Raw genomic sequence first — 11,728 nt, 5'->3', positions numbered from 1 at the left:
CCCCGCCCGCCGCGGCGCCGCTTCTGCGGCGGCGGCCCGCAGGGAGGCTCGGAGTCCCGCCGAGCCCCGCGGACGTGGCGGCCTCGAGGGCTGCGCGCACCGCGCGGAGCGTTTTCCACGCGCCCGAAATCYAGGGCAGGTTTTCCAAGGGGGGGAAAGCAGGATAGCGGCGTGCCGCGAGTAACCTGTGCAGCGGCCGAAAGACTGGGAATGCTTCAGGTTTTCCCTCTCTTTCCCCTTCTCCCAGGGGCTGCAAATGAAGAGCAGTGCTAATGTGCAAAGCAACAAAAACTCGTCTAAGCAATGGACACAAATGCCTGCTAGGCAAGGCCTTGGAGGACCCTCTAGTCTTGGGCTTAACCTCCCTGCGGGCTGCTCTTGCTTTCCTCTGAGACCGTGGCACAGCTGTAACTAATGCAGGTTTCAGTTATAGAATTGTATATATCTTCAAGGACTGAACTATGGACGTTCACTATCGGGACGAGTACACCCTCAGTTTAGTCTTGCTTGAAATGCTGTTTCCTAGCCCCAAATTGCACAATAGCTTTGCTGGGCTTGAGCGAAACAGTTCCCCAATGCTCCTGTGTCTGGAGCAGTAGCATTCACATCATCAAGCTTTGTACTGGATACTTTTTCCTTTCCAGCTAACACTGCACTTTAAACTTCAGCTYCTCCACTTGTTTTCAACATGCTCCCCTGTCCTTAATTCTTGATGTTAAATCTGTGAAGCTCACTGAAAACTAACTTGTGATTTCTCCAAAAAAACAGATGTCGGTGAATTACCAAAGCGTTGTCTGCTTTAGTATATCAAAGAAGATTAATGGATTAAGCTGGGGGGGAAAAAAATGAGGCCTTTGTGCTAATCTTGTTGAGTTCCCATCAAGCCGCTAGCGTGTTTTTTGGCTGCTTCCAAGCAATGCTTGTACAAGGTCAAAGGATGATCTTTCTTGGCCTCTTGTATTTGATACTGGGCAGACACCCMTGCCTTGCAAAGGCCTTTTCTGTTAGGCCAGGGTGAACGTTTAATGCTTAATGCTTCCCCACAGCACTGCTCTAGGTGCTGCTGTGTTGTGGCCTGGGCAGAGGTGATGCCTTGGCACGGGTTCAGTGGGGACAAATGCATCAGAGATGATTGAATGTGAACTTCTCATAGCCGCTGTATCTGCTGCCAGTGCTGCAAAGCTGAAGTACCGCTGTGAGGAGGACCTGTCTTCTGATCCTGCCCCTGCAGGGCCTTCATTTAAGGTCCCACATTCGATAAATGAACTAGGGGCAATAAGAAGAGCCAGCAGACAAGTGTTCCTCATTTACCTGCTCCAAGCAGAGGAGCTTTATAGACCTGTTGTTAAGTTCCCGTTAGCTGGGTTGCTTTTTTTTCACATTGAAGCATCCTAATTTCCTTCTTTATTCCTTCTATTTTTACCTATTTTTACTTCTTTTTATGCAGTAAATTACAGGGAATATAAAACAGCAAGTAATTCCTTTTCTTATAACATCTTAAACCTAATGGAATCTATTTGTTAGGGTTTTTTTTTTTTTTGAAGTATGGATAAGTGATTAACTTTTGCAAGTGAAATCAACACTTGAATAGTAAACACGAGGAGACTTCGCAGTGACAAGAGCCAAAGTTGTGTTAACAACAGTGATGTTGTTTATTTTAGTAGTTTCTCAATGGAGTAGTAGTAACAGTACTTATACTGCGTGCTTTGTTATAAACATTGTATTTTCTATGAGCAGCTTCTCTTTGTTACTGCTCCTATTTCAGATATTTTCTAGATAAACAAATGTCCAAAGAAATCATGATATTTTGGAGGTCTTCAACACAGGCTCTTCTGTATTTAAAAAAGCCTGCACATTCACTACAAGACTTTTTCCCCAATTTAGACTGTACAGCTGTGAATAAGTGATACATGTTAAAAAATGGAATGTTTGCTGTGTAGTAATTTATCTAATTCTTATTTCAGAGTTTCCTTGGAGGCTTTTTTGGTCCTGTTTGTGAGATTGATGTTGTCCTTAATGACGCTGAAACACGAAAGCCAGCCGAGATCAAAACAGAAGATGGTAAAATAGAAAAGCACTATCTCTTCTACGATGGCGAGTCTGTTTCCGGAAAGGTAACGTTTTTATTTTAAATAACTCTGAGTTGCTGTGCTGATTTTGGTATGTGAATACATATAATATGCGATAACTGATTTTTAAGCAACAGCTGGAACTGGAATCACATGCTCATGTGATTAGCTCATGTTGCTAATCAGAGGAGAGAAAGTTTTCCTGTATCTGGTCTTTCCAGCCTCTGTTGGAGGAAGTTACTGAGAAAAATGACAAAATTGAGCCTTCTCAGTGGCTGTTTGCTGCTGGTTTATCCCTAGTTATCTTGTATTTATGGAGAAGCTGTTTGGGCAATTTTGTGATAGCTTTTGAAAACTATTTCCAGCTGAGTCTCCTCCTCCCTTCCACTCGGCTCGACTCTTAAGCTCCCAAATCCACAGTGTCTCACGCATAACAGTAATTGCTGGCTGATGCAGCTGAATTGCTTTGTGTGTCCTGAAGCCAAGTCCTTTGCTTTGTGCCCTGAGGCCATTTCTGGAATTGCATCAGAGGAGCAATATGTTGAAGTTCAGCTGGCTGTCCACTCCGGAGGAGTTTTTCTTTCTGAAAAAAAGAATGAAACTAAGCTTGCCAGAAAGTTTCCTCATCTTTCTGTACTGCACCTCAGAATTCCTTGTGATTATCCTGTTTTTACTATACTTGTTCACTGAAGGTTCTAATTCACTTTTTCTTCTAGAAACTTGAGTCAAGTGTTTGCTTCTAGATTTGAMTTCTAAATACCTACTTCAGTCTTAACTGATCTGAACTGATCTGTTGTTGCTGGGCATCTTGCTGCTGTTCAGATGGCTTGCCATGTTAGGAGCCTCGTTCTGTAGAAAGATCCTTCCAGGGATGTGAAACTCTCACGAGATACGTGGCAGACTTAGGGAAGGGAGGAACTAGCTCTCCTATTCACTGGTGTAATGACTTCTGGATTCTCTCAGGGGTTCCTGAGAGGTTCAGATGAGTTCAGACTAACAATCAGAGCTCGATCAGGAGGAATACCTCTTTTTCTTCTCTTCACCTTAAAGACAAATTGTCCATGTGATTTACCTGCACTTGGATGTCACTGATACAAGGGTATGAAGGTCCTGATAGTGGGTTTGATTGTCTGTTGGTTTTTTGCTTTGACTTCTCTAAAACTTTTGCTGAGGAAGGGATTTAAAATCCCTTGACCTGAAAGAATACATCTTGTGACCGTTCTTGGATATCTCAATGAGACTCTCAGAAATGTTTTGAAGATTTCAGCCTTCTGAGGTGATTAAGAGGGTCATGGATGGCTTGAGTGAACTCTGCAGAAGCTCTCACTTAGTCTTCCATTTGCAGGACTTGGGGATTTCAAACTTAGTTATCAAACTAAACGTGTGGATAGCTAGATGTTTCTTACATACTTGGTGGGCGATCTTTAATTTCGTCATCAGCTGTTTGATTTGTTTGCCTTCAAGCTCGGACCTTTTTAATGCACATATTTCAATAATGTATTTTCTCTGTAAGATCAATCTGTAAAGTAAAGGTATTTCAAACTCTAACTGGTATTTTTTTTTCCTCTTTGGTAGGTGAACGTCTCCTTTAGGCAGCATGGGAAGAGACTAGAGCACCAAGGAATTAGAATTGAATTTGTAGGACAAATCGGTGAGTTCAGAAGCTATAAAGGGGGTGTTAGGTGTGATTTGTGAATATTTGCGTTTGTGATTGGCAGCAGTCTGGCTCATCAGCCGGATCAGGTTAGTGAATAATACATGCAAAAGGAAGCATTGCCCACCCAGTTTAACACAGGTGATGTATTGCTTTGTGCTAGTCTGAGCAGTAATGGGAGAGAGGACTGGCATGAAGAGTATTCTGTCTGACTGAGACTGGTTGAGAAGCTGAAGTTTTCTGTGGGCTAAGAAAACTAAATGGGGCCATGGTACACATGACTTCAAGCATTTCAGGCCACTCGTTTTTAAGTTAAAAACACCCCTGAAAAGAACTGTGAATGAATGACTCTGATATGAAAACTGAGATAAAACTACCATTTTTTTTCTGCCTGTGCCTTGTTTCATCTGTATTTGAAATTTTAACCTAAAATATCAGCTGTAGGTATTGTTCCAGGTCTCTTAATTTTGGCATTTAGCTTTCGAGCTAGAAGAAAAGGCATAGGAAAGAGGGAGAGAAAAAAAAAAAAAGATGGAGCAGTGAGATTTTTCTGGAAATAATTCTATGGTGGCGGGTTTTATAAAGCATAGTTGCATATTAGTGACAAAATGGGATTGAAACTTCAGAAGATCACTGCTCTTTCTARCAAGATCATGTTATATTCACATAAATATCAATTTCTTCAAGACCCAGCCAGATTTGGGTAGCTTTATCGTATCTAATCTCCTCTTGCTACCTCACCTTTCAGTGTCCTTAAGGTGATGCTAAAATTCCCTCTTTTTCTGTTAGAGGGCTGAGTGCATTGATGTCCCACTCTGAAATTAGTCTTCAAATTTTAGCCTCATGGGATTGATTCTGAATTTTCAYAAATTCTCTATTTTTGTTCAGCCATTGGGCCCCAGTAGCCTTTCTGTGAACTATCACCCAGCAGGTGTGACTAAATACTGAAAAAACTGGGATGTAAAAGCAAACTTCCAGAATAAAGCAGCAGTGCAGTGGGACTGAGGCACTTGGAGAGTGGAAAAATAAAGCTCTGTTATGTCAACTTCAGTGTTTGTTGCCCTTTAACTTTGCGAGTTGTTTTTAATTGGCTCTGATGCATGGATTTTTATTTGCTAGACAAGTTTCAGTTGATGTATTGATTTTTGTTTGTAGGCATCTTTCTGTGGTGTTACAAGTTGAAAATTTCTCAGGGAGTTGTTATGGAGAAGTGACTTAAGTCGCTGCTCTTCCTGTTTGCTTGTGTTTTCTTGCACCTTCTATTGAATTGAATTCATCTGGTAATACAAAAACATCCCAATACTGCCTCTGTTGTACCTAGAGACTATCTCTAGCTGAATATCACAAGTTTGCTTTAAAGCAAGAGTTGTCCTTTTCAGAATGCAACTTCTTTTGACCTGCAAAAAAGTGCTGGATTTGCAATAGTAAATAAACTTAATTATTTAAACCCCTGTCATAGCAAATAAAGGGCAACCTAGTGTATTTGTAGTCATTTTGCAAAATCAGCGGTAAATAATTGAAATGTCTGTTTCTAGCAAGTCTGCAATGATAACCTGAGGTTGAGGATGTGTTCAGTTCACTTGCTCTTTTCTGGAATGCTTCAACCTGTGTGCAAGAAATGCTGAACCAGGCAGTGCTGCAGGCTGGAAATACTTTGTTAGCTGGACTGGCATAAAAAGCATATGCTGGTGAAGCCTTAAATAGTTGTTCTTTGCTTTGCATGTGGTATTTTAGGAATACTTTCTGTAGGTTGTTGAAGTTTAAGCCAAYTTTAAAGAAGTGGATAAAGCTTTTTGACACTTTGGTATGGAAGTGGTTGCTTCCTTTCTCCTTTTGTGCTTGTTCCTGCCAAAATAGAGAAGATTGTGTTTGCTAAAAGTAAATCACTGAAACCTGCTTTCTTTCGTCTTTTAGAGCTCTTCAATGACAAAAGTAACACCCATGAATTTGTAAACTTAGTGAAGGAACTGGCCTTGCCCGGAGAACTGACCCAGAGCAGAAGCTATGACTTTGAGTTCATGCAAGTTGAGAAGCCATACGAGTCGTACATTGGTGCCAACGTCAGACTGAGGTTTGTAACAAAACTCAGGATCTGTTTTGCTCCCTTAAGCAAGCCCTAAAGTTTGGCAGTTCTGCTCCTTCTTCCTCCCTGCCCTGGAAGAAAACCAAAAAATAAAGGAGGGGAGCAGGGGGCACAATTTCACTGCTATCTTGAGGGTAAAACTATTGTGAGAAGAGTGGTGCTTGATGGACTTTTGTGAACTTAAAAACATCAAAACAGAACTGTTGAAAATGGCAGCCTGAGGTCTTGAAGAGAAGAGCCACCTTGTACCTTGTTTTAAAATGCTGAGCTTGTCCCTGGGGTCTTGATTAGGATCGGAAAGGGCTGGAGGGAGAAATCTCTCTTTTCATTCTTAAAAATGAATCACTGTGATGCTAGAATTCCCAAACTGTGTGGGACTGTGCTCTGAATGCACAATGCAAATGAGACCTTCTGCAAAGGCAGTTGTGCTCCAGTGACTTGCACCAGCACAAGGGAAACGGCAGTTAATATGGGGCAGGGAAAAAGGACAGGTATTTGTGGCCATTACTTTGGGTGGGCAATAGAAGCAGTGAGACTAGTGCCCCCAGAGGGTCTGGGTTTCMTTTTGTCCTTATAGTTATTAACTAGTGTGACTTTCAATCAAGGCACAAACAGATTTTTTTCGTTTTTTGTCATATTCCTTTCTGTTCAGTCTTAAGAAGGAATGCTCTTTCAAAGAGCACCTGTGTCTCAGAACATGAACCCCTTGGCTTATGTAATTCTGAGTAATTCTCACCATCTTGATGTTTTCTTTCCTAGGTATTTCCTAAAAGCGACAATAGTAAGAAGGCTGACAGACCTGGTGAAGGAGTATGAGCTCATTGTTCACCAGCTTGCTACCTACCCCGATGTGAACAACTCAATTAAAATGGAAGTGGGCATTGAAGACTGCTTGCAYATAGAGTTTGAATACAATAAATCCAAGTAAGTGTCATTTGGAGCAAAAAGCATCCAAGTAAATTGTGCAGTGGCCTTCCTTGAGGAGTACTTCTGCTGTCAGTACTAAAAAGCAGATGAGCAACAAATTTTTAAGGTTTGATTTCAAATYGTATTCATGTTATTTCAATATATAGCTGCAGTGATGGAAAGATGCTAATTGCTCTGGTGTGGCTGAGATGCTTATCTGGGAAGTAAGCTCTGAATAATTAACAGGCAGATAAAGTAACTGCCTATGTAACTTTCAAGAAGGTGTAAAAATGTGGGTGATTTTTGGTTTTGTTTTCTTTCTTAATGAAGACTCTGTTGCATTCTCTTAAAGGTATCACTTAAAGGATGTGATTGTTGGAAAAATTTACTTCCTCTTAGTGAGAATAAAAATTCAGCACATGGAGTTGCAGCTGATCAAGAAGGAGATTACTGGAATTGGTAAGAGAAACAAAGYTCAAGGCAGATGGCAGCTTGTATGTCCGTAGAGCTTAAGCAAACCAAGTGACTGAGGTCAAAAAGCTCCCATTTTGGCTGGATTGATCTTCATGTGCTTTCCACTCACTGATCTTTGTGGCATCAGCAATCATACCTGGTGGTTGACATTCCTCAAAGGAATGCAGCTTGTTCTGGGGTTGTGGATGCTGGTCTAWCTACCTGACAAGCACAGATCATTGCAAATTGAGCTTGGGTGGAAATATGCYGGAGGTTTGGTAGCCTTGATGCTTAAAAACAAGGAAGAAGATGCTAAATGTCAGGAAGAACCCTTTACCTCTGAGATAATCTGGCAAAATCAACTTGGGGAAGACCCCTTTCACGCCCTGGGAATATATCACTTTGGGTTAATTTTGATGAAAATATCAGAGGCTTTGAAGCAGCAACCGCCTGGTCGTTGCAAGCCAGGCTTGCACACCCTGCAGCTAGGGAGGGAGGAAGAGGCTGTGGCTCATGATGACTTTTGTCAATGCCTGAGGCCATAGTGGAGCTGTTTATGTGGAGAGAAACAAAACTTCCATAGTCACAGAGGAAGGATGGAAAGCTGCTTTTACCACTGCCGCTTCTGCCTAAGTTGGACCCTACAACTTGTCCTTCCTAAGGCCTGAAGAGAGGTGGCTGTGGAAAAGGTGCTGCTTTTGCTGGATCTTTAAATTTCTAGTCTGACCATTGACTAGCAGTATCAAAGTAAGTAGCTCTGCCTWCTGAGCACGCCTGCCAGGGGTTATCTTGCACACCTGCCTGTTATTCACAGCCTTTGCACACAGGGCTCCCTAGAAACATGAGCTGCTGCCTCTTCCTCATCAGTGTGGGGAGAAGGGTGGTAACTTTGTGCTGTCTGTGTGTAACTGGGGTATAAGGTGGTGTTTTTCTTGCTTTGGTGACTTGCAAAGGCATGAGAAAAAGAAATGCCATGCTCTGTGATTTGAATGCTGCAGCGTTAGAGATTGCTGTGATAAAAATTACTTGTAAATGCRTTTAAAAAATGAAGCGTGTGTCCTCAAAGTAAAAACTTGTTTGCCCAGGACCCAGTACCACGACAGAGACTGAAACCATTGCCAAGTATGAAATAATGGATGGTGCACCAGTGAAAGGTAAATAACAGTGCTTTGGTTCTGAAGAGGGAGCGTTTTGGGTTAAAACATTCTTTTTTCCTGCTTTCCCCTTCACCACCACCCCTTTTTCTCCCCCTATCCCTTCTGAAGGAGTTGATGTTGGTTAAGTTTTCCTTGGAGCAACTCTTTCTCCTTGGGCTGCTGAAATGAGAGTGGATTTTACATATTCAAAGCAGATATTTTTAATGACACCCCGTTTTGAAGAACTGATTTTCAACTCTTTCCTCTTCAAGGTGAATCAATTCCTATAAGGCTGTTCTTAGCAGGCTACGACCCAACTCCCACCATGAGGGATGTAAACAAAAAGTTTTCAGTGAGGTACTTCCTAAATCTAGTGCTTGTGGATGAAGAAGACAGACGATACTTCAAACAACAGGTATGATCTCTAGGAATCTTGTTGCGGGAAGTTACCTGGRCTGCTAAACAGGCTGCTCTGAGTATGTGACACATGAAAAATGAGCTGTTTTGTGTATAGCTCTAGTATTTTTTTGTCTGGTGTATTATGGGCTGTGCATAAAATGCACCCGTAAAGGAACTTTGCAGTGTGAATACTCAAATGTGTTTGTCTAAAATGAGCTGCAGATGCAATGCTTGCCTTTTCTTTAACTATTGCGGATGATTTCCCTTTTACAGGAATAACTTGGGTTCAAAACTGCAGAATTATGCAAAGGATTAAGACTTGACTGAAATTCAGCAGTTGAGGGCATGCAGAAGAAAGGAACGATGTGAAAAGGGTCACTGGAATGAAGCTATGTAGGTCAGAGGCTTCCTTCTAAAGAATAGACAGAGTAATACAGTGTAAGAGGAGGCTGGAGGATAATAGGGCTATCATAGGCTTTAAATCTAGCARGAAAGGAGGAAGAAAAACTACTTGAACCCTTTATACAGTCAAAGCAGGGCTTAGAATAGCCTGGGAGGTGACTGCTGGGGATTGGTCACAATAAATGTTCAGTTCCTAACTAAATATATGAATATGTTGCCTGTCTCCTGCTTCTGCCTTAGTTATGGAACAGTGCAATACAGCAGCAATGCAGAGTTTTTGCAAATTCTTTGCCTTGGGGGAGTTATATCACAATGATACTTGATGTTGGCAAAGCGGTGAGTGGTTGATTCCAGCGTTTACTTTCTCCATAGGAAATAATTTTGTGGAGAAAAGCTCCCGAGAAACTGCGGAAGCAGCGAACAAACTTTCACCAGCGATTTGAATCTCCAGAGTCACAAGCATCTGCTGAGCAACCTGAAATGTGAACTGGTATGAGCTGAAAAACTCTTGCAATGCTTCAGCAGGTTAAAGATGGCAGCAGCCTGTGGGAAACGAAGGCCAAAATTCCCATTACAACTGTCTTCCTTCATCTTGCAGCGCTGCATTTACCCTACTACTAAAATATTCTTCAGTTAAACGTTCAAGTATGTATATACATTTACAATAAAGTGCTTTCTCAAACACTGGAACTTTCTTAAGCTACTATTTTATACTGCACATTTACTTTTATTTGATAATGTAATGCACTTGGATATGCATAGGCTTAAATYGAATTATTTCCATGTATGGTAGGCTTGTATATTTGATTTTTGCTGATCACCTGTATTGTGTAGACTAAAGCATTTCCCTTTTCCATTCATGTTGTTTATTGCATGTCTCTCTCAAATGTTGTTTATCTGCTTTTTTTTGTTTGTTCTGAAACTTCAGTAAGACAACTAAATCGCACTAAAAATCAAGGCTTATGATGGACTTTCTGCCCTAAAAGACTCCTATTTGTCATATCAGGGTTTAACTCCAGTATATGCACTAGGGATATGGTAACTGGAGACTTCAGCTACCTAACCAAGGTTTTAAAGAAGCTTTGACTCTGTTAGTGATGAAGAATCTCATTGCAAAATGAAACAAAAAAAAAAAAAAGAAAATTTATTCGACTGTACTTCTCGTGAGCCTTTCATCTGAGTGACTCTTAAGATTCATTGCCTGGTAACTGGTGAGAGTAGAGATGTTCTCACTATTTCACTTTGGGATGGTGAGTGTTTGAAATATGTGAAAGTAGTTATCCCTTATTGATGAAACAAGCACTGGTAACGTTGATTATTTTGCAAATACACAACTGTTCCTCCTGGATTCACACTTCCACTGTCTTCACAGTTTGTTTCCTCACTGTCCTCATACGAGAGGCACCTACATCCTCCAAGGACGTTCTCCTGAGTCCATCGAGGCCTGTTACGAGGCTTCTAGAAAGGCATTTTGAAGCCAGGTGAGCTTCAAAACTACTAGAAGCTTGTCTAGCAAAGCAGCTTGTTTATCTTAATCATCGTGTATGCATTTAGTGGTTGGAGAAATAGCTTAAACAAGTTAGCCTTCATCTATTCACYGTGGAGCATGTAGTCTGTTACCAGACGTGTGGCTTGGGCATAAAGCGAAGCCTGCTGTGTGGAAGGCTTGTAGTTCACTTGGCCTTTAAACCAAGACTTTTCAGCTTGGGTGCAAGTGTCATTGGTAACCTTACTTTCTGAGTAAGTAAATTAACTGCATTATATTTCTGTAAGAACTGTTTTATTACTATGGCACTTTGATAAAGCAGACAAAGATTCTGTGTACTTTCTGCTAGGATACTTCTCTTCATGTGGATATCTTTGAGAGCAAACTTAACTCCCTCATGTAAGTGCCTGTTCAGAACTTAAAAAATAAAATCGAAARCCAAATATTTTCATGGTCACTTGCATGTTGTAATCTGGAACTAATTCCAAGAGGTGTTGAGAATATTGTATTTAACCAGCCTCAGATTGTGCAACCATGTATATATAGCAAACAGGAACCGTAAAGAGCTGCTCTTTGAATTATTAAAATAGCTGTATTCTCCCTGAGCACTGGGTTGTCCTTGTTAAGGGGAGGGAGGTTGTAGCCCCTCTGAGCTCTGCCCTGTGTGACAGGACTGTGGGTCCTTGGGTGGAAGGAGAACCCTTAGGGCTGAGGGAGTCGAGAATAATTGAACATATATATATATTTTAATAAATAGATGGGTTCTGATTCCCTTAATGTTATGTAGAGAAGAATTTTAGGTGACGGCAGTGAAATGTACTGATAATGTGGATTTTGAGTCCCCRTTCCTTTGCCTTGAGGAGCTTGTGGGCACACAGGAGCTGGGGCTACTTTAAATCCAGAAGCTGCGTGCATTTATGCCTACTCCCCCTGCACTATAATCCCGTTATGGGTTTTGGGTTGAATCCGAGGGCTCACTCAAGACCTCAAGTGGTTTTGTTTTGGGGTTTTTTGGGCTTTTTTTGTCCCAATTCCTCAGCTGAAGTCGGCCTTTGACCTCCTCTCCCGTTCAGACCCGCGACGGGGATAACATGCTCAGCCTCGCGAGACAGGGGCGCCTCCCTTGGCGGAGTCGCCGCT

The 11,728-nt window shown here is 41.6% G+C and overlaps 1 protein-coding gene across 1 annotated transcript; it reads left to right on the top strand.

Moving 5' to 3' along the window:
* The first annotated feature begins 1,969 nt into the window (after positions 1-1,969).
* Positions 1,970-10,962, top strand: VPS26A (VPS26, retromer complex component A). Its single transcript, XM_026042677.1, has 8 exons — positions 1,970-2,114; positions 3,645-3,720; positions 5,638-5,794; positions 6,566-6,730; positions 7,065-7,171; positions 8,251-8,319; positions 8,574-8,716; positions 9,475-10,962. Exons 3-8 carry the CDS (start codon positions 5,742-5,744, stop codon positions 9,586-9,588), a joined length of 651 nt encoding a protein of 216 aa, XP_025898462.1. The 5' UTR covers positions 1,970-2,114; positions 3,645-3,720; positions 5,638-5,741; the 3' UTR covers positions 9,589-10,962.
* Positions 10,963-11,728: the final 766 nt, after the last annotated feature.

This window comes from Nothoprocta perdicaria, unplaced genomic scaffold, assembly GCF_003342845.1.
Source record: "Nothoprocta perdicaria isolate Ctin4 unplaced genomic scaffold, notPer1 scaffold_310, whole genome shotgun sequence".
In the NCBI taxonomy this organism is placed as follows: domain Eukaryota; kingdom Metazoa; phylum Chordata; class Aves; order Tinamiformes; family Tinamidae; genus Nothoprocta; species Nothoprocta perdicaria.
The sequence above is the reverse complement of the archived record's forward strand: the minus strand, read 5'-3'. Positions and strand labels throughout refer to the sequence as shown.